This window comes from Pan troglodytes, chromosome 5, assembly GCF_028858775.2.
Source record: "Pan troglodytes isolate AG18354 chromosome 5, NHGRI_mPanTro3-v2.0_pri, whole genome shotgun sequence".
In the NCBI taxonomy this organism is placed as follows: Eukaryota; Metazoa; Chordata; class Mammalia; order Primates; family Hominidae; genus Pan; species Pan troglodytes.
The window spans coordinates 147,076,930-147,099,565 of NC_072403.2; the positions used below are offsets into that span (position 1 = coordinate 147,076,930).

The 22,636-nt window shown below is 40.6% G+C and overlaps 1 protein-coding gene across 16 annotated transcripts in view; it reads left to right on the top strand.

The window, feature by feature from the left end:
- Positions 1–8,914, top strand: part of MYB (MYB proto-oncogene, transcription factor) — a 38,004-nt gene extending 29,090 nt beyond the window's left edge. For all 16 annotated transcript variants that reach the window (XR_001718752.3, XR_010157778.1, XM_016956327.3 and 13 more), the window contains one exon: positions 7,604–8,914. Coding sequence is in view for 14 of the 16 variants with exons in the window: in XM_016956327.3 (XP_016811816.1) it covers positions 7,604–7,720 (117 nt within the window). In the remaining 2 variants the exon portion in view is untranslated. The remainder of the gene's footprint in view (positions 1–7,603) is intronic.
- Positions 8,915–22,636: the final 13,722 nt, after the last annotated feature.

Below are 22,636 nucleotides of genomic sequence, written 5' to 3' on the forward strand. Positions count from 1 at the left end.
ATTCCTATTTAAAACCCAAGTGTAAAAGATGTGTTCATAGGCTTTCTACTCACTCACTTTCCTCTTTTTCGTAACCACAGAATGACAGCCTTAAATTTTAATTTCCTGACTTGGCTTGCCCATGGCCTGACTTTTTTAAAACAAAGAGTTTGAGTTAAAGAAATTTCTCCAGCCATTATTATTTAAACACATTTACACAGTATCAAAGAATTTAAAAATGTTGCTAGCAGTTGATACTCCCCTCAGCTTTCGGTTCAGCGCGTTTTAGATTGCTCCTATTTTGTTATTTGTCTATGAACTTTTATATTTTTCAAAAAAATAAGGCAAGCCCTTTTTGCCTGATAGGCACTGCTGAGCAGTATAATAAACAAGCATGGGGGCAACAGAACCTGGGTTCCAGGCTAGACTCCACCGTTTTCAAATGGCATGACTTTAATTCATCAAGTGAACACAATTAAGCAAATTATAAGTTTGGGACCATGGAATATCCTTCACTCATCACACAGGTTACTGTGAAGATCAAATGGATATAATATTGCTTTCAAGATGGCGGCACACTTGCCACTATACACAGGTGATATTATTAGGCAGAGTCACCGCATAGTCCCTGTCCTTGAAATGCAGGCAAGGAGCCCTCACCAAAGGCCAGGGTGGTTTTTTGTTTTTCGGGTTTTTGTTTGTTTTTTTCATTGTGGTATATTATTTCCTCTGGCATGCTATTCCCTGTCCCACTCTTACAGAACTGTGTCAGTGGGTCACCAAAAGAGAGAGCTGATTCAACTGATTCCTTGAAATAAATGTAGTCAGACCTCGCGGTATGATGGAGATGAAGCAACTGATTTACTGGTTTTCTCTATTTTTCTGCTGTTCGTGTTGTCATTTAAACAGACATGGAAACCGTCTGCACACGACAGAGATCTTTCCGAGCCTTTTTCATCTAGTGTGCTGTGCTGACCCGCTCCCCTGGATGCCTGCACACTCATTTGGTTCTCCCTTTTGGTCACTTTTTTCCACTTACCCTGGCAGAAATTCATGTGGCTGTCAGTAGTAATTCAGTGACCTGCTTTCAAAAAATGTTATAAATTAAGCAGCTTTTCTGTGTATAGCTTTTGGGTTGAACTGAGAAGGGCTAAGTGAAGGGAGAAGCTATGTTGAGCTCAGAGTCAGAATGCCCTGCCCCAGACATTTTGAGATGTGAATTTTTCATTTGTTTTGTTTGGTGACACTTAGAGAGAATAAACATTCTGAGATAAAAATCTTCCTTGGGCAGGCCAGCAAAGATAGAATTGCTTTAGAGCAATTTGGCACTTGGTCTTAATCTTAATAGTTTGGAACTCATATGTGACTAAGGAAAAGGATATTGCAAAAAGTTGTGCCACCCTAGGCTATATGATATAAACTTAGAAAGTCTATCAACATGAAAGGTGAAGAGACCTCTAGAGACATCGGGGACAAACTCCAAATTTGGGAAAAGTCCATCCACATTTGCAATTGTTAGTTAGGCTTGGGAAGTGGAGTCATTGGTGGATGAGGCAACTTCCAATCACCGTCTCGATTTTTATTTCCCTAACTTTTAAGATTATTTTCTATAGAAAATCAGTAGTGCTGAAGTTGGAGTCATTTAATTGATTTGTGCCAACCTAGGGAAGCATTTACTCTCGAGAAAAGTTTGGTAACCATTAATCTTACCTTAGCAACATTTCAGTTTAAGCTTATCTCTGACTTTCCAAAGACAACTAAAGATTTCTACAGTCTCTCTTATAACTGATCCATTTTTTCAAAAGATGTCCCTTTGGGAAGGAATTCTCATTTTTAGAATTTTAGTCCAGAGGAAGTATTTTTTTTTTCAGATAGGTGAAATAGAATAAGCAGAAAATTCTTATTTTTTACTGTTTTAGATACCATTGATGCCTGCTTATTTTAAAACAAAACACAATAAAAACATGATACCATCTGATGAGTTGCTTTGGTTTTACTTTTTTTTTTTTTTTTTTTTAGTTTATACAAGTTTCTTATTAGGTCAGCAAATTGTAAAACACATAATTTGCCAAGGCTTTTGAAGCCAGCAGATACTGGGTGAAGTTGCTGTATGAATATAATAATAAGAACCGTTTTTGTTCAGCTTGATGAAAAAACTATTCATGTTCTAAATGAAAATGTGAAGATCATCTAATTCTGACAGAAAACCACCTGTGGACATGGTCTTGTTTCTTTTTATTTCTTCTGTTTTCTACAAAGGATGGCAATATTTATATAAAGTGCTTTAACAGGATATCCCAGTTAAAGCTTTGACAGACTGTTTATAGTTCACTTCTGCCCAGGGGCAATTAAAGGCACATTACAGGATAAGCGAGATGACTCCCCGGCCACAGGAGGAGGATGTGTGGGTAGGATTATTAATGTTGAAATGAATTATGATAGAGTGACATGTCTGCAAGAGCACCATGGGTTAGTAACTTAACAAGAATTCATATGCAGAAACCCATAATTCTCAGCAGTTCTTTAGGGTAAATGAAACTAAAGTTTAGGGAGAGAGAACAAGGAGAATTTGCAAAGATATGTATGACAGTATTTAAAAATGTTCTTCCAGCACAAAGACATTAATCTTCCTTTGTCAAAATAATTCTTTCTGCATGAAAAGTTGGCATGGGGCTCCCAGGCTTCAGGTAAGATGGGAGAAAGGGAGCGTTTCTTTTTTTTTGTACCAAAGTACTCAATCTTCTGATCTTCCTTGACTTTCACGACATAGGCATATGTCTACTCTGACCAGTTTGTTTCATTTATTGTGGTAAGATGTGCTTGTCTTGTGCTTTCCTGGTGCAGAAAAGGAGCTGCCTCGCTCATGCTTGGTGGCCTTTTTGTTCCTACACACAGTGGTTCTCGTACATGGTGGCTACCACATCCTGGTGTTTGTCTATACTGGGAGAATCAGGCGTTCCAAGTCATCTTGGCTGCCCTAGCTCTGAGCTTCAGGGGATATATGACTCAGAAATGCTATGCTTTCTGGAATTTGGATATTTCATTGTTATTTGTTTCTTGGTAAATTCTCTTTTGACTTAGGAGAAGCTAACTATTTGGAAAGGTCTCTCAGAACTCTAATTACAAATATATGGTACCTTCTTTATATTGATCTCATTTTTAAATACCTAGTCCTGGAGGAAGAGCTAAATATGAATACAGTGATGAGCTGTGTAGGGGATCTCACAGGAACACAGTCAGATTTCAAGTTGAAAATAGATTCAGTTGATAATACTTAGTACTAGATTCTCCTGAATCGACTTTGGGAATTCTGAGTCAACCTAAGGACTATATTACAAAGGATCAGACCTTGACTTTTAGGCCAGGTGTAGTGGCTCATGCCTGTAATCCCAGCACTTTAGGAAGCCGAGGCAAGTGGATCACTTCAGTCCAGGAGGTTGAGACCAGCCTGTGCAACACAGCGAGACCCTGTCTCTACCAAAAATACAAAAATTAGCCAGGTGTAGTGTAGCACCTGCCTGTAGTCTGAGCTACTGAGGAGGCTGAGGTTGGAGAATCAACTTTAACCCCGGAGATGGAGGCTGCAGTGAGCTGTGATCATGCCAGCCTGGGCAAGGAGCAAGACCCTCTCTCAAAAACAAAAACAAAAAAGACACAGAACTTGACTTTTAACAGGAGGCATAGTAATAGCAAGCATAAGATCGTTTTAACATAGCATTTAAGGTAATTTACGCATTTAGAAAATTAATTCTGGCTGGTTGTATTAGCTTATCCTTAATCCTAACACTATGAGAGGCTAAGGCAGGAAGATCACCTGAGGCCAGGAGTTTGAGACCAGCCTAGGCAACATAGCGAGACCCCCGCTCTCTACAAAAATTTTTTTTTAAAAAACATAGCTGGGCATGGTGACACACTCCTGTAGTCCCAGCTACTCAGGAGGCTGAGGTGGGAGGCTCGCTTGAGCCCAGGAGTTTGAGGGAGCTGTGATCACGCCCCTGCACTCCAGCCTGGGCAACAGAATGAGGCCCTATATCTAAAAAAAAGAAAAATGGACAAGAAAATTCTATATTGATTGAAGCCCAGCTAAATAGAAAAAAAAAAATTCTAATAGGCCATTTTAAAGACTTTGGAAAAATTCTTAGCTAGAGTAAAACAGAAGCAGTCCTTTCTTTCCTGGTTCTCACATCTCCATTCTCACCTTCATTCCCCTTCCCCTCCATTTGTTTCAAGTATTTTTCTTTTCTATGTGTGTCTTTATGTAAATTTAAATTTACATACAAGATATTATGATATTAAGATATTTCATTCTGCTTCCTGTTTTGTCACTTGTTCTTTAAGATCCAAGTCCTTGGCTCCATGTGCATCTAATCCTTGCCATAAGCCCTGCATCGTACTTCATATTCACCATATTGAACTATTCACCCTGAAGTAGTCACTATTAAATGTCACACTGTTGTAGCGACTACAAATGCAAGCTCAGTAACTGAAAAGATAACATTAAATTTTGTTTTTTAATTGGTTTCCTGTGTCAATTTCATGTTTCAGGAATTTGTATGGACAGATAGACACCAGAGAGATATGTGTATTTCACCTGCATGCTTGAGGCTAGAGAAACGTGATTTATTCAGAACTATTTCAAATACTGTAACTAACCTGGTAATTTTGTTTAGGAAAACATTAAATTCGGAATAGAAGGCAATTCAGAATACCTGTCTGTTATCTTTGTCTTGTCATTTTTGAGATACTCAGTTCCTGGAAAATATTATGATAATCCATCTTGCTATGTAGTATTTCAAGTTATATGTTGAGCCTCTGAGCTTGCAGAGTGAACATTTCTATTCATAGACAGTGCTGTTGACATCAGTGGGGAGATGGCACAAGCTTTGTGCCCTAGGAAAGTTTAAAAGCTAGAACATTACACTGCAAACCCTATGTCAGGAAACTTTGTTGCAGCAACTAGGCAAGGAAACCCTACCACTGTACCCATACCTTGTTTTAGTAGAATTATGTTTCTTTGCTAAGAAGTCTGGTGACTCTCACACCCCATCTCAGCACTTTCCTGGATTCCAAGGCCCTGGTGCCCTGAGCACACAACTTCCCAGGTTCCTTTTATTGTTCCTGATAAGAACTCGAATTAGAGGCAGCGTCAGGTACTCACCAGGGGTGTGGTCCCATGGGTGACATTCTTGCTCCATCATTTCTTACCCGGGTAACCTTGAGTATGGCGCCTAAATCCTCTCTTCCTTTCAAATTGCCTGGTCTGTAAAATGGATGCAGTGAATGGTAGCTATGCCACAGGTGTTTTGTGTGAGAATTAAATGAGAGGAGTTATATCAATAACACTTAGAGGCATGCGGTGCCTATAGTGAGGGCTTGTTTTATGTTGTCGTTTAACCCTTTCTTTCTCAGCCCTCCCCCCCTCCACATCCCCTCCCACTGGCAATGTACAAATTGCAGCTTCCTGCCTCTTTCCTGCTATCTCGCTCCCTGGATGACATCCCTGCGTTTCCACCTCTCTCTCCCCTAATCTTAGCTGTTTTCACCCTTTCCCCACAGCATTGCCTTGACAGTTCCTCAGTGTCCCATCCCCTCTTCCCATGGACAACACCACAAACCTGCGCACACGGCCTGTTATTATTCTTCCTGTTTCACCTGTGTCCATTCTGTCTCATAAAGGACACTGCAGGCTCTGAACAGCTAAGGCCTTTCTTATTCTTTTGTCCCATGGAAAATAATCCCTCCAGATAGCAATACCAGGAATAGTGCCTTTTCTAACCCACTGGTTTCCTTTTGAGCTTACAGCCACCAAATCTTATATCTGTTTGTTTCTGTTCCCCTCTCTGCATTGACTGCTAGAGAGATCAGAGTCAAGCAGGAGGTTACATCTAGCTGGGGCACTGTGCTTTATGCCAGGTGTTTCGTGTGCAAATCTCATACCATCTTCATGTTACAGTTGTTCCTTAGTGTCCATGGGGGATTTGTTTCAGAACCCGCAAGGACACCAAAGTCCAGGGATGCTCAAGTCCCTGATATAAAATAGCATTGTGTTTGCATATAATCTACACACATCTTACCATATAATTTTTTTTATTATTTGTATACATTCGTGGGGTACAAGTGTAATTTTGTTACATGGATATATTGCATAGTGGTCAAATTCGAGGCTGTGAGTGTATTTATCGTTGGAATAATGTACATTGTACCCGTTCATTGCTGTATACTTTAAATCATCTCTAGATTACTTATAATAGCTAATACAATGTAAATGCTATGGAAATAGTTGTTATATTGTTAGGGGATAATGACAAGGAAAACACCTATACATGTTCAATACACAGCAATTATTTTTTTCTGAATATTTTTGATCTGCCATTGATTGAATCTATGGATGTGGAACCCACAGATATGGGACCCACAGATGCAGAGGGCCAACTGTGTTTATTTTTTCCAAATTTGTTTCCCTATTATGACTCTTCTTTATACACATTTTTAAACTCTGTTGTCTTGTATTTCTTTTCTAATCATCTTACATCCTTTTGGAAACCAAGTGGGGCATAAATAGTACATGTTTGCATTTGAGGCAACACAGAGGCATCGCAGGAGCTGGAGACAGCAAAGTTCAAAGCCAGTCCACCACTTACCTACAGAGTGGCCTTGGGCAAGTTACCTCCATTTTCTGTCTCCATTCTCGAGCCTGTCTAGAGAGAGAATGAACCTGCCTCCCGAGGTGATGGTGCTGTTTTAATGAAATAATGCATGTGAAATGTGAAGTGCCACTGTCCCTGGCATGGAGATGCTGTCCTTAGATATTAGGTCCATCTTGTATCTTCTAGTGTATCTTTAAAAATTAAACTATACTGGCTTCATGCCTGTAATCTCAGCACTTTGGGAGGCCAAGACCGGCAGATCACTTGAGTCCAGGAGTTCAAGACCAACCTGGGCAACATGGTGAAACCCTGTCTCTACAGAAAATACAAAAATTAGTGGGGCTTGGTGGCACGTGCCTGTAGTCCCAGCTGCTTGGGTAGCTGAGGTAGGAGGATCACTTGAGCCCGGGAGGCTGAGGCTACAGTGAGCTGTGATTGCGCCAATACCGATCAGCCTGGTATGACAGAGCATGACTCTGTCTCAAAAAAAAAAGGAAAAAAATTAAACTATACTGATAAATATTTCTGAAGTAATTGATGAAAACATATATATGACACTTAGCAGGTGTTGATCAATTCCAGTGCGTGCATGAGCTGCTTTGCACTGTGGCTACGACACTCAGCAGTTTGCTTAGTGAGTAGATAGCCATAGCTCACTTTAGGTATCTGGAGAATAATGCTCATTCCTATCTCCAGCTTTGTAAAATTGCCTAATAGACGGAAGGCATTAAAATATAAAGATGGGATTATATCTTATGAAGCTGCTTGGAATGGGTTTTCCCTCTTAACAAATAATTTCTGATCATCCATATCCCTTAAGAACACCGGATTTCTGGGGGCCAGGGAGGTAAGATTCTATCTGACAAAGCCTTCCTGGTGTCAACCACTTGCCATCTGTTGGTCAGTGCTGGCCCTGCTGGGTCTATAGAATGAGCTTCTTTGTCTGACGCTCCTGTTGCCGTCCCTTTCTCCATCAGCCTTGTAGCAGTACCTGGGAACCTGCATCCTGTGGAAAGATGGAGGAGCAGATGACAGCTTCCAGTCAAGCTCGTAAATACGTGAATGCATTCTCAGCCCGGACACTGGTCATGTGAGACATTTCCAGAAAAGCATTATGGTTTTCAGAACACTTCAAGTTGACTTGGGATATATCATTCCTCAACATGAAACTTTTCATGAATGGGAGAAGAACCTATTTTTGTTGTGGTACAACAGTTGAGAGCAGCACCAAGTGCATTTAGTTGAATGAAGTCTTATTGGATTTCACCCAACTAAAAGGATTTTTAAAAATAAATAACAGTCTTACCTAAATTATTAGGTAATGAATTGTAGCCAGTTGTTAATATCTTAATGCAGATTTTTTAAAAAAAAAAACATAAAATGATTTATCTGTATTTTAAAGGATCCAACAGATCAGTATTTTTTCCTGTGGTGGGTTTTTTGAAATTTTACACATTAAAAGGTACTCCAGTATTTCACTTTTCTCGATCACTAAACATATGCATATATTTTTAAAAATCAGTAAAAGCATTACTCTAAGTGTAGACTTAATACCATGAGACATTTAATCCAGATTGTAAATGCTCATTTATGGTTAATGACATTGAAGGTACATTTATTGTACCGAACCATTTTATGAGTTTTCTGTTAGCTTGCTTTAAAAATTATTACTGTAAGAAATAGTTTTATAAAAAATTATATTTTTATTCAGTAATTTAATTTTGTAAATGCCAAATGAAAAACGTTTTTTGCTGCTATGGTCTTAGCCTGTAGACATGCTGCTAGTATCAGAGGGGCAGTAGAGCTTGGACGGAAAGAAAAGAAACTTGGTGTTAGGTAATTGACTATGCACTAGTATTTCAGACTTTTTAATTTTATATATATATACATTTTTTTTCCTTCTGCAATACATTTGAAAACTTGTTTGGGAGACTCTGCATTTTTTATTGTGGTTTTTTTGTTATTGTTGGTTTATACAAGCATGCGTTGCACTTCTTTTTTGGGAGATGTGTGTTGTTGATGTTCTGTGTTTTGTTTTGAGTGTAGCCTGACTGTTTTATAATTTGGGAGTTCTGCATTTGATCCGCATCCCCTGTGGTTTCTAAGTGTATGGTCTCAGAACTGTTGCATGGATCCTGTGTTTGCAACTGGGGAGACAGAAACTGTGGTTGATAGCCAGTCACTGCCTTAAGAACATTTGATGCAAGATGGCCAGCACTGAACTTTTGAGATATGACGGTGTACTCACTGCCTTGTAGCAAAATAAAGATGCGCCCTTATTTTACCTACTTTTGTTTTCTCTCTTATTTGTCACTATGGACAACAGTTACACTTTAAAGAAAATGGAGCAGACTCAAAGCACTTTCCTCTAATAATTGCACACCATATGCACTTCGTGTGAAGAAGCCAGGAATCATTACAATGGAGAAGAAAGAACAAGCAAACCGAGTTAAATAGTTCACAAACAATCACATGGACAATGGGGAGGAATCTTCCAGAATGCATCAGTCAGGGTCTAGCGGCATTTGAATGCGGATGCTGTAAGGGGAATTTGTTCACAAATGTACTGATACCACAGATGTGGGCAGGGGCTAGGAGAGCAACAGGGTGCAGGCCTGAAGGCACCTGGAAGGCCGCCTGGAGGGGGACAGTCAGGAAAGCAGGAGCCCTTGAGAGGAGCACTAGCCTTTGACGACACCACTGCCATCGAAGGAGACCTCACAGGGAGGGAGCCAAGGGTAAACCCTAACTTTGTTTCCCCATTTCTCCTATCTCTGCCTAGGGGTCCTCACTGGCAGAACCAACCAGAAGCTGGAGGACAAGGGAGCTCCCATATGGGAGCCGGCCTGTGAGCCTTCAAGGGTATGCGGAGTCGTTTGTTCAAAATAGCCCCATTTCACAGATGAATCTCTACTGGCTCCATCTTCAGCTTAGTGTTCTCTTCACTATGCTGTAATATCCCTTTTAACATAAATTCCTTTAAATTTCCTTTACTCACTCTGTTCCAATTCAGAATTCTCATGGGCATGATACACTTGGTGTTCATAGAGCCAAGGATTTGTTACGCCTAATTACTAGTTTTTGAGTCGATTTGGTGGACTTTTACTGTCCTGCTGATAGATGACGTGACACGTCTTCCCAGTGTTAGGAAGCTCTTTATATTCATGCCCTCTCTGAGTATTTTTCCAAGCGCTGACTCTGCCACTTACTAGCAGTTTGAACTTAGACAAGTCACTCACATCTCTGAGCCTTTTTTCCTTATCTGGGCAATGAGTTCTTTCCCACAGTGAAACTTTTATTAAGTAATGCACTATACAAATGTTTGTTATTATGTACACTTTCCACAGTCCAGTGATGCTTGCTGTGTAGTGTGTCGAATGCCCATCTTGCTGATAATGTGCACTGCCAATTACACAGTTAGATTGAGAGGTCACTTAATTATTAATGACAAGAGTGAACTCAACATCTTACAGAACTGAAATAGATATTTATATTTCCAACACGCTTGTAACCCAATAACTAGAGACTAAAAACCTAACTTCATGAAAAGGAGTGTAAATTTAGCTGTTATGGTCAAATACTCACACAGCACACCCAGTTCACAAGCATCTCCAAAACGTTGATTGTTCTGATCAATTTTGAAAATCATCCTGCTCTCTACAGCAGGAATTCAGGTAGTACAAGTAAAAACAGTATTATATACTACTTAAATGAAAGGCTGCCCTTGTGAGTTACTGTGTGTGAAGTTGCTTCTGCGTATGTCCATCCAGAGAACAGGAGAGACACTGAGAAGACTGTTGTGTCCCCGACCTCTAGATGGGACTGAAAATTCAAGATAAGAGAGATGCCCAGGGATAAACTTCATTCTTTCTTTAGAAATTATACAATATTAGAACTGAAAGGGACATTAGATATCATCAGGGCATCCCATAAGGGGCTCACTGTCTTGCTTTATTGAAAGAAAATCAGTTTTGAAGCCAGACCAATCTTTTTTTTCTTTTTAAATATAGGTGGTGTCTTGCCATCTTGCCCAGACTGGTCTCAAATTCCTGGGTTCAACCAATCCTCCCACCTCAGCCTCCCAAAGTGCTGGGATTACAGGTGTGAGCCACCGCACCTGGCCACCAATCTTGATTTGAATTCAGACCCTACCCTTTACCAGCTGTGTGACTTTGTATGTTTTACTTAATCTCTCAAAGCTTCATTTTACTTATATTTTAATTATACTGGAGATAAAAATGCATTTCAAGTCAAGGTTGTTATTGTGAAGATTCTGCAAGTAAATACATTCTTGCATCTCTGTAAAATGTTGCCGTGCCTGTTGATTAGATAAGTCACCATGATGACTTATGATCAATTAGAGAAAAATGTCTGTTACCCAGCGATGGGAAAGTGAATACCTCCGAGACCCATGTCCCCAATTGTGTGTTAAAACTATTCTATGTTAAAAACTTACTTTAAAACTCAATTATATCTTCTCAAAATATTACTAATCATTCTAACATATTTTAGTTAATATGTTTCTCCTTGTACAAATATGTATGTGGGAAGTAGAGGGCATATTTTTCCTTAAGCTTGCTGCTTTCTAATCCAAAAAAAATGTGATGTGCAGGTCTATTACACTCCACTTAAAATACTTACAACTTTGGGGCTTATTTTTCTCCTTTGAACCATTACTATTATAAAAATCAATTCTTCCTTAGTCACCAAGTCCTCATCCTTGAGGAAAGGAAGTCAGCTAAAATACAAATCTCTTTGTAAAAGTAAAATTTAGCGACTTGGGAGGCTGAGGTGGGAGGATCCCTTGAGCCCAGGAGTTTGAGACCAGCCTGGACAACACAGAGAGACCCCATCTCTGAAAATAAATAAATTTCAAAAGTAAAGTTTACTTATATACAATTATACCTAGTAACTTTGCTCCCTATAGCAAAAGGAAGCTAAACTATAAATCTTATGGAACTTGTTAGTGTTCTGGTAATAAACAGTTAATAATTTTTTTAAATTAATATTCAGTGAAAATAATCTTGGCCAGGTGCAGTGGCTCATGCCTGTAATCTCAGCACTTTGGGAGGCTGAGGCAGGTGGATCACCTGAGGTCGGGAGTTCGAGGCCAGCCTGGCTGGCCAACATGGCAAAACCCCATCTCCATTAAAAGTACAAAAATTAGTGGGGTGTGATGGTGCGTGCCTGTAATCCCAGCTACTTGGGAGGATGAGGAACGAGAATCACTTGAACCTGTGAGGCGGAGGTTGCAGTGAGCTAAGATTGCACCACTGCACTCCAGCATGGGCGACAGAGGAATGCTCCATCTCAAAAAAAAGAAAGAAAAGAAAGTAATCTTGATGCTAATATGGAAATGAAAGAGGTTGTTTGATATTTGTCTTTACACTATATTTCTTTAATTCAACTAGTACATGTCGAGGCTCTATTTTGTGCCAGGTGCTGTGTCAGAAGTTGGGGTTAGAGCTCAGAACAACATAGATCAAAGTCCCTGCCCTCTGTGAGCTTATGTTCAGATGGGAGATACAGATGAGTAAAGGTTACTACAATATAATCAGAATAGGGATAACGGAGACCACGTAGAGCACCAGATCAAGACGTGGAGGAAGAAGACAGGTTTCCTACAGAACTGACACCTAGGCAGGACTGACAGATAAAGTCAGGCAAAAGTTGGAAAGGACAGTAGAGTAAGATGTGACATCTTAAACTTGCTGAATAAAAACACCCAAATATAACAACTTATCTTTAAATTCATGATGATATATTGTATTTGGACATTCAGGCAATTCTACTACCTGAGTATATCTAGTTAGTATATATTTTTCCCATGCTCCAAACAACAGTTTCACACCCCTTTCTCTCAAACTCTCCATCCCGTTTCTACCCAGTCCCCGCAGATAACTTTGACTCATACACGAATGAGAAAAGAGAAGCCGTCAACAGCCACACCTGCATGCCTACTCTGTCTCTTGCTAGCATGGGTGAGCATGCCCAGCTGCAGTCATGGACTGGCCCATCCATCTGGCCTCTGCAAGCCATTCCTCTGTATCCTCAGGGGTTTCATCTTGTGAATACTCTCTCTCTCCCCGACATCATCATTGTCTTCTCTCTCCCAATTATTCCCTCACATTAACATGGTCTACAACTTCCAGCAGGAAAGACAATATTCCCTAATCAGTATAGTTTAATTTTTTTTCTTTTCTTTTTTCTTTTTTTTTGGGGGAGGGGGGACAGAGTCATGCTCTGTCATACCAGGCTAATCAGTATTGGCACAATCAGGGTTCACTGCAGCCTCAGCCTCCTGGGCTCATGTGATCCTCCTACCTCAGCTTCCCAAGTAGCTGGGACTACAGGCACGTGCCCCCAAGCCCCACTAATTTTCGTACTTTCTGTAGAGACAAGGTTTCACCATGTTGCCCAGGCTGGTCTCAAACTCTTGGACTCAAGTGGACAATATCCCCTTATATACCCCTTCATACCACCCCATTTATCTGCTCCTCAGCAAAACTGCTTAAGGGAATTCTGTATGGCAGGTCCCCACTTCCCCAGGTTGCCTCCCCTCTGCCCACTCCACATGAACTTTCATTGCCCCCACTCCTCCATGCCTGCCTCTTCAATGTCACCAGTGACCTCCACTTCGCCAAATGCTGTAGTCACTTCTTGGGCCTCATTTTACTTTACTTATTGGCAGCAGTCAACAGAGTTGACACCCCCTCTTTCTCTAACCATTTTTCTCTCTTGGCTTCAGGCATGACTCTCTTGGTTTTCCTGCTTCTCACTGGTTCCCTCTGTTTGCTGCTCCTCCTCACTTTGGGCCTCAAGTGGCCCTTTCCTCCTTCTCTCTCCATCATTCTTCCTAAAGGATTTCATCAGTGCTGTGGCTTTAAATACCATCTCTTCACCCCTGAGCCCACTCTGAAATTCTAGACTCCTGCAGCCTATTCCATGTTAACATCTTCCCCATATAAGCATCTTAGATTAAGTATGAACAAAACAGAACTCATAATCATTTAAATGCTTTTTTCTCATTAGCAGTAATTGGCCCTTGTATCTTAATTTCTTCATTTCTCAAGCCAAAAATTTGTCATCCTTGGTTTCTCTCTTTACCTTATTACCCTCCTTACACTCAAATGCTCAGAAAGACCTGAATATTCTATCTGCAAAATGTATCTTAAATGTGTCTGCTTTTTCTATTACCTGTAATAATCTTGTTAGTAATGACACAATATTTATGAAGTGCTCTCAATATGCTAGGGAAGAAGAAAGAGGGAGAGAGAAAAGAAGAAGAAAGGTGATGTCTGAGAGGTGAGTTTTGAGAAACTGAAAGAGAAACCTGGAGGAAAAAAAAAGATACGAGGCCAGAGAGAAAAGCGGTGTAAATAGAGCTTGAACTTTGTCTGTAGAGATATGGGGAGTTATGGAATGGTTTCGGCAGGGATATAAAATTACTTATTTATAGCTGATTCATATAAATAATTTTGTTCAAATCCCTTTTTCATAGACAGTATAAAATTAAACCTTAGGTTAGCAGGGCCAAATGCTGGCAGGGCCTGAATCTTATACTCAGTTAATTGGATTGTACATAGTGCACTTCCTACTGCTTCTTAATTTCAAAAGAATGTGCTTTAATCCCAGAAAAATCTTATTGAAAACATATCTTTTGATCCGAAGTTCATAAGGGCTGTTTTCACGTTTTATAGTCCATAAAGTAATTAGTTCAGGAAGAACTGATTACTTAAAACTCTTTTCTTTTTTAAGAGCAGAATATTATCAACAAATAATTTCTCTAAAAGTTTCCTCATCATTTTCAAAAGCCAAATCTTCTACTGAATTTTTCATATGGAATAATCTGATTATATTTTGATATTTTGGTCATTAAGAAATTCTGCCAATATTTGTTCTTGAAGGTGTTCTTAGCTTAATTTTATATTTTCTTTTACTCTTTAATCTAGAATGCATTTGTAGAGTCAATGATCCTCAGAAACACATTGGAAATTTGTTTAAAATGGAGATTCTTGACGTCACCCTCGGATTCTGATTTATGAGTCAGGTGTAGACCTAGGAAGGTTTAACAAGCTTGCAGCTGATTCTAATGCAGGTGGTCTGAGAGGACCACACTAAAACACCCTGCCTTACTCCCCCTAACCCTGTGTTTTCTGTCTAAACACTCCCCAATAGCTTTCAATTCCTTTGGGGCCCATAATTTTTAATTAAAATGCCCATTTGTCTATAGAGTATTAGAAAAATATTAAGACCCTAACTATAAGTAGATTTTCTTAAATCCAGGGAATTATTATGTTCCAGATGTTGGTACTAATAAAGGCTAACCTCGGCCGCTGATCCATCTTTTGTTTGATTTTTATAATATATGGGGAAGCATAATTTTGTATATATCTAAACCTCTTTAGAAATATGGTTCAATTGCATATGATCTGTCATAAGGGAATTTATATCTCACGAAGTTAAGCGCATAAACAAAACAAGACCAAAAACACACACACACACACACACACACACACACACACATTTTCATTCAGAAATCCTTGGTTCTAAACCAGTCTCTAATCAACATGCCAAAAACCCTTGTTTCAAATCACTTTACTCCTCTGTGCTTTGGGATTTCTATTTAAATGGGGTAAGTATTTAATCCTGTATATAGTTACAAAGCCCAGGGAGAACCTCAGATCAAAGACAAAATTGAAAGAAAGCTTTAGTAGCCCAGAGACATTGGAATACCAAGGATATAATTGTGAGGTTTTCCTGTTAGAAAACATCCTCTGAAATGAACTTGTAAGTTAACAAATCACCCTTCGCCTGTGTTTGGGGGCAGATGTTAGGCAGAGTCAGGATTTGTTTCCATTCGGTCACTTTTCTAAAGAATACAAATCCATCCACCTATTCTTTAATGGTCCTAAATAGCTAACGATGGACAGACAACTCCCTTCCCTTCCTTGGTCAGTTTCCGAGTCAAGGTGCTCAGTGTTCAGTGTATGACCTGAAGCCTTCTGGAAAGTGGTCATTGGTTAGGGTACTCGCCACTTTGGCCTTACTTTGAACATCCCAAATTTATTTCCTTCCCCATTTCAAATATTCCGAAATGAAAGACATTAGGAGCACGTATTCTGGTTAAATACGGTGACTGAAAATACGAATGAATGCCACTCCATCATGAAATTTCACTAAATGACGATGAATCAGCAAATAAGGGGCATAAATATACAAGTTAAAGAGAACAACAGGTAAGAGATTATTTGTCAAGAGCCTGTAACTCATTTATTTATTCAACAAATATTTACTGAGCACCTCCTCTGCAAGCAAGACAGAATTCAAAACAATTAAATATGTATTACATATACAGCATATATGTTTACATATAAACAATATGTAAACATATATATAAAGTTACTGGCAGAGTAATATTTTCTTGGATAGTCACAGATGTATTAAGAAACAGGCTTGTTTCAAATTTGCTTTTTTAATAACCATATTTCTTTAACATATTCTTTTTCATCTTTTACCATTTCTGACATCAGATTGTGTCTTTAACATGGTCTGATTTTTCTTTTGTTGTAAACTTATTAAACCCATAGAGTCTTATAATTGATGATACCATAAAATAAAGGAAAAGCTTGGAAATTAACCAGCAGAAATTTCAGAAAGGACCCCTTAGGTTTCTTTTTTTTTTTTTTTTTTCTTCTGAGACAAAGTCTCACTCTGTCACCCAGGCTGGAGTGTGCAGTGGTGAGATCTCAGCTAACTTTCATCAGTAATGAAACCAGCAGGTGTTCTGCTCCCCAAAAACTTTGTCCACTGTCTCCAGACACTCAGAGCCACATGCTTAACTGTGGCTCATGGGTTAATGCATGTCTGAACTTTTTCAGGGTGGAAACTCCCTTTTTTCTTTAGTGTCTAACCCAATGCCCAACATGACATAAGTGCTCAGTAAATATTCAGACAATCCACGTATGAATGTGGTTGAGCATCTGTGAGTGGTCTCACCTCCACCCTACATGTGTTACTATGGTCAACCACTTCATCTCTGTGGGTCTCTGCTTGCTCAGCTATAAATTATTTGGGATCAGCTCAGCCATAGATTCCCTCCAACTCTAATTATCTCTGAGTAAATGAAGTCATGAAAATATGGGAAACTGAGGCAGGAGAATAGGGTCTAGAGGCAGGGAACCTAGGGCTGATTCACAATTAATTCCTAGAACTAAATCAAAAGGAAAACCCCCAACTTGCCATGCCCAACTATCAGAAGGACCAGAGGCTACTCCCTTTACAACCCCCCAACTTTTTCCGCATGGCAGATGAAATATTGAAAGTACCTCTGATTGGTCCCCTTCTGCAACCAATCAGGTTGGTCATGGGTCAAGTCTTCATTTGCATAGGAGTATAACTTTGTAACTTCACTTCAGCCTCTAATTTATCCCCTCCCACAAGCAATCAGACTGATCATGGGCCACCACTTCATTTACATAGGGTGTACACCAAGTAAGCAATGGGAGACCTCTAGAGGGTATTTAAGTCCCAGAAAATTGTGTAACTGGGCTCCTGAGCCACTTGCTCAGGTCTGCTCCCACCCTGTGGAGTATGCTTTCATTTTCAATAAATCTCTGCCTGTGTTGCTTCATTCTTTCCTTGCTTTATTTGCACATTTTGTCCAATTCTTTGTCCAAGACACCAAGAACCTGGACACCCTCTACCGGTAACAAAACTACAGTGATTTTAGAGGGTTTGTTTGAAGTGTGTATTGCTCATGAAGGTAATGCCTTTGATGATAACATTTGCTAAACACCAAGTAAAGGAAGGGAGGCATTTCCACACTTTGGGTCTCCTCCCATCTCTATCCCCAAGCCTTAAAATTTCTGCTTAAATGGGAGTCGAAGGAACCCAACAATACTCAGTTGTGTCACTTAAAGGCTGTGCAACATCGGGAAGCTTTCTGTATGTCTTACAGCTAGTTCATATCACAAGCCAGCTGTTTCATCATGCAAAAGTCTAAAACAACTTACACCTACTTTCTAACATTCTTACGGAAAAACCAATACTGTTGAACAGACATGGACAAATTATAGCTCCTGGCCAAATCTGGCCCACTTCCTGTTTTAATAAATGCAGTTTTATTGGAACACAGCCACACCCTTTTATTTCCCATATTATCTATGGTTAGTTTTCTGCTGCAATGGTGGAGTGAAATAGTTGCAACAGAGACCATGTGACCTCCAAAACCTGAAATATTTACTATCTGGCCCTTTACAGAAAAAAGTTTGTGACCCCAGCCCTAGAAGAAAAGTAATCAAAAATCACAATAGCAGTATTAGTGGTGAAGATAATGGATTCTGCTTCAGTTAAACAGTAACTGAGCTTATGATTTTTCTTTTCCTTCTTTTTTTTTTTTTTTTTTTGAGATGGAGTTTTGCTCTTGTTGCCCAGGCTGGAGTGCAATGGAGCGATCTTGGCTTATCGCAACCTCCACCTCCTGGGTTCAAGCGATTCCTGCCTCAGCCCCCTGAGTAGCTGGGATTACAGGCATGCTCCACCATTCCCAGCTAATTTTGGATGTTTGTAGAGATGAGGTTTCTCCATGTTGGTCAGGCTGGTCTTGAACTCCCGATCTCAGGTAATCCACCTGCCTCGGCCTCCCAAAGTGCTGGTATTACAGGCGTGAGCCACTGCACCCAGCCGTGATTTTTCTATTACCTAGGTCCTTTTGTTGGCTACACACCATGACTGCTTCTGTTTGGGAGTTGAGAACATCTGGTAGGTTAAATTGGCAATATTTGACTGATTTGACCTACAATATGTGGTCAACTTCATGTGACTCAACCTAATACTTTGGCTTCCTTCAGTGTGTTCAGTTTCAATTCCCCGCTCCCTTTGTAGTCTTCCAGCTACCTCAGTGATTCTTAATCTTAGCTGTGTATTAGAATCATCTGAAGAACTTAAAAAAAAAAAAATCAATGCCCAGGCCACACCCAGGACCAAGTGAAGCCGAATCTCAAGGGGGAGAAACCCAGCCCTTGGTAATTTTGGAAAGCACCCCAGGTGATTCTGAAGTGCAGTAAGGCTTGAGAACTATGGAACTACCAAGAGCTTTTGGCAATACGCATGTGCTAGGTGCTATAGACTCCTTCCAATTGGAGAAAAGAATGTGGACAATTGTAATAAATAATTGGGGCAAGCCGGCATAGTGGTTCTCAAACATTAGCATGCAACCAATCACCTGGTGGGCTTGCGAAAACACAGATTTTTGGTGCCAACCCCTCAGTTTCTGATTCTGTAGGTCTGGGTTGAGGCCTGAGCATTTGTAATTCTAACAAATTCCCGGGTGACGTTGATACCATTGGTCCAGGACCCACACTTTGAAAACCACTGTACCATTACCATCTTCCGTGGGCCCATAGTAAGTCCTTTGTATGTGTTTGCTGAACAGATAATGGAATTCTGGCAGAGTCTATGCTGGCAATTCGTCTGTGTTAGATGCTAGGATATAGCAGTGAACAAGACAAACAGTATCTGTCCTCATGGAACATACACTCTAGAGAGAAATACATGACCTCAAGAGTGGGTATGAATGCTGCAAAAGGGAAGCATGGAATACTGTAGTGGCCCATAGAAATCACTGAGCCCAGGGCTTCCTAGCCTTCTGAAAATCCCTCTTTTAAATAGCATTTTGCCAAGGTCTATCATCACTAGGTCAACTGGAAAACAGGGAGAGAATGCTCACTTGGAAAGATTGTTGAGTTGTGTGGGGGCAGGAAGACAGAGAGAGAGAGAGAAAGCACGTGCACTGCTTGATAAATAAAAAGAAGAGTAAAAAGTGAGCTTCACCAGGAGTCAGATTTAGGTTCCTACTTTGTTCTTATTGCCACTGGCTATAAACATAGGCCTATTTAATCAATTATGAAATTAGATTGCCTCTAATATATCTATAGTCCTCATAATTCCCAAGAGGAAGGCTATGGAGGTGTGAGTGAAGATTATATAGCTCTTTCCTCTGCCCCCCTCACACACATACAGTGTCCAGAGTGCTAGCCCATCTTAGAATTAGAGGTCTCCACTTCCAGTTATTTGAGCTACTTAAGATTGCAAAGACCCAAGACACATTCAGACTCAGGTGGTCTCAGCTAATGGGGCCTTTCTGTAAGGACACAAAGAGACGTGTGGGAGAAACAAAAAGGGTTTCAGCAGCAACAATATTCAGGCCTTGAGCTGGTAGGTTGGTTAGCTGGGATACTGCGGTGATTCTGATGGCACAATTTCCCCTTTAGTCTTCATTTCCATGGCTCAGTTGCTGTTCCCTCTGCCCACGCAGGTCTACAGGCCCACTAAGAGCACCCCCTGTCTCTCAAAATGGTTACAGCCTCATATTATCTTCATAACCAATAGGGTGACAGGATTGTTTTTGATCTGGGCTTAATTTTTGAATTTTTTTTTTTTCTTGAGAAAGCGTCTCACTCTGTCACCCAGGCTGGAATGCAGTGGTGCAATCTCGGCTCACTGCAAGCTCTGCCTCTCAGGTTCAAGCGATTCTCCTGCCTCGGCCTCCTGAGTAGCTGGGATTACAGGCACGTGCCACCGCACCTGGCTAATTTTTGATTTTTAGTAGAGACGGGGTTTCACCATGCTGGCCAGGCTGGTCTTGAACTCCTGGCCTCAGGCGATCTGCCCACCTCGCCCTCCCAAAGTGCTGGGATTACAGGCATGAGCCACCAAGCCCAGCCGAATTTTTTTTCTTTTTTCTTTCTTTTACAAACTAGTATCAGAGGCCCTCATGTTTTTTTTTTTTTTAAGCTAAAGTCCCAGTAATCTTGTCCACAGGGAAATCCATGAATAAAGTACTACACCAATAATAGATTTTGGTGGAGTAGAATTTTTCCTGACTGACTACTGCAAGACAATTAGTAAGTTTCTCCACAATTCCCTCCTTCCATCCTCTTCCCATTCCTCTAGTTGTTTTCCTCTGAGTGCTCTCTTAATAGGTATTAACATTTTTTAAACGTCTTCTTATCTCCAAGCAGGATGGTGGTGGTTTTAGCAGGGAGAGGAGGAGTTGCAGGACTACGCTCACTAGAGAAGCTCCCAGCAACCATAATCAGGCAGCCAGAGAGCTCACCCCACCCCATCTACAAAAACAACCAGTATATATTGAAATTTGTGGAGCTCCCTAAGTCACAAGTCTCAAATCTATTTATAATACTGATTATGGGGTCCCTTTGGTTCAATTATTATTTAAGAGAGTAGTCTGGGACATGAAGTAGCATGTGCTTGGGACATAAAATCAATTATAGGGCTATGTGGGCCTTATTCTAGTTGAAAACAGTTGTGGAGTATTTCCAGGGCCCCACTTCCAGAACTCTGCCAGAACTCCAGCTCTGTAGCACATGCTGACTGCTCTTCCTCCTAACTTCTATAATAGCTGAATCATTCTTCTGGAGTTGCCTTGCCTCTTCTCTCCACCACTATATGTGTTTTTTAGTTTTCTCTACTCAGTGGATTTCACCCTCTGTCCCAGATATCTAACCCCTTTGGCAGAGCCGTGAGATAATCTTCTACCCTTCTACAGACCCCTAGTCCATGATTTTCTTTCCTTATCTTGTATCTTTGTTTGTATCACTATAGAGAAGGAAGTCCCAGGAGTTTAAAAAAAAAGAAAGAAAGAAAATAAAGACAGACCCAAAATATGACTCAGAATTAGAGCTTCAATGAAGGAACACTCTCTGAGCCACCGGGCAGGAGTTGCATTCTTGCCAACCCTTCCTATGAGCAGGCAGGCAATGCCACCATTCAGACTATGTAAGTCATTTTGAAACTGATTGCAGTTGGCGCTTTTATTGGTGTCCTTCCTTTGAAGTTGACTTACAGATCATTGGTGGTTTTGTCTGCAGAACCTGGTGCCAAGGTGAAGTGAAAAACCTTTGCTCACAAAGCAATATTCTTAACAGTCTTTTGTCCTGGGCTACCTACCTATCCAATTAAAGGTGAATACAGATAGGTTGGTGGATGGATAGGGATGGCTAGATGGTTTGATGCTATGCTAGAGCAAGTAGTGTAAGATGTCAATTGTAGATCTAGGCCCAAGTGTATGGGTGTTTGCTTTAAAAATCTTTTGACTAGGAGCGGTGGCTCATGCTTGTAATACCAGCATTTTGAGAGGCCAAGGCGGGCAGATCACTTGAGGTCAGGAGTTCAAGACCAGCCTGGCCAACACTGGCAAAACCCCATCTCTGCTAAAAATATAAAAACTAGCCAGGTGTGGTGGTGTGCACCTGTAGTTCCAGCTACTCCGGAGGCTGAGGCAGGAGAATCACATGAACCTGGGAGGCGGAGGTTGTAGTGAGCCGGGATCTCACCACTGCACTCCAGACTGGGCGACAGAGCAAGACTCTGTCAAAGAAAAGAAAAAACTTTTGATTTTTCTGGACTTTTAAAATATTCATAATAAAATGTTGACAGGAAGGGTGAATGCCATGCACTAGTAAGGTTAGTGGTACATTATAAACATTTGAAAGCTGAGCATACAAGTAAGACTGGAGAGATCTTATGGGATTTTTTGTGGGGTTTTTTTGTGTGTGTGCGTGTGTATGTGTTTGTGTTTTTTGGAGGCATGGTCTGGCTCTGTTGCCCAGGCTGGAGCATAGTGGCACTATCATGGCTCACTGCAACCTCTGCCTCCCAGGCTCAAGCTGTCCTCCTACCTCAGCCTCCTGAATAGCTGGGACTGCAGGCATGCGTCACCACATGGGGCTAATTTTTGTATTTTTTGTAGAGACAGGGTTTCGCCATGTTGCCTAAGCTGCTCTCGAACTCCTGGTCTCAAGTGATCCACCTGCCTCCACCTCCCAAAGTGCTGGGATTACAGGTGTGAGCAACTGGACTTGACCTTTTTAAAAAATTAAATGGCTTATACTTATAAGTTAATGATTTCTTTACTCCGTATTTTCTAAATTAAAGACAGAAGTTAGACCGGGTATGAAGGCTCATGCCTGTAATCCCAGCACTTTGGG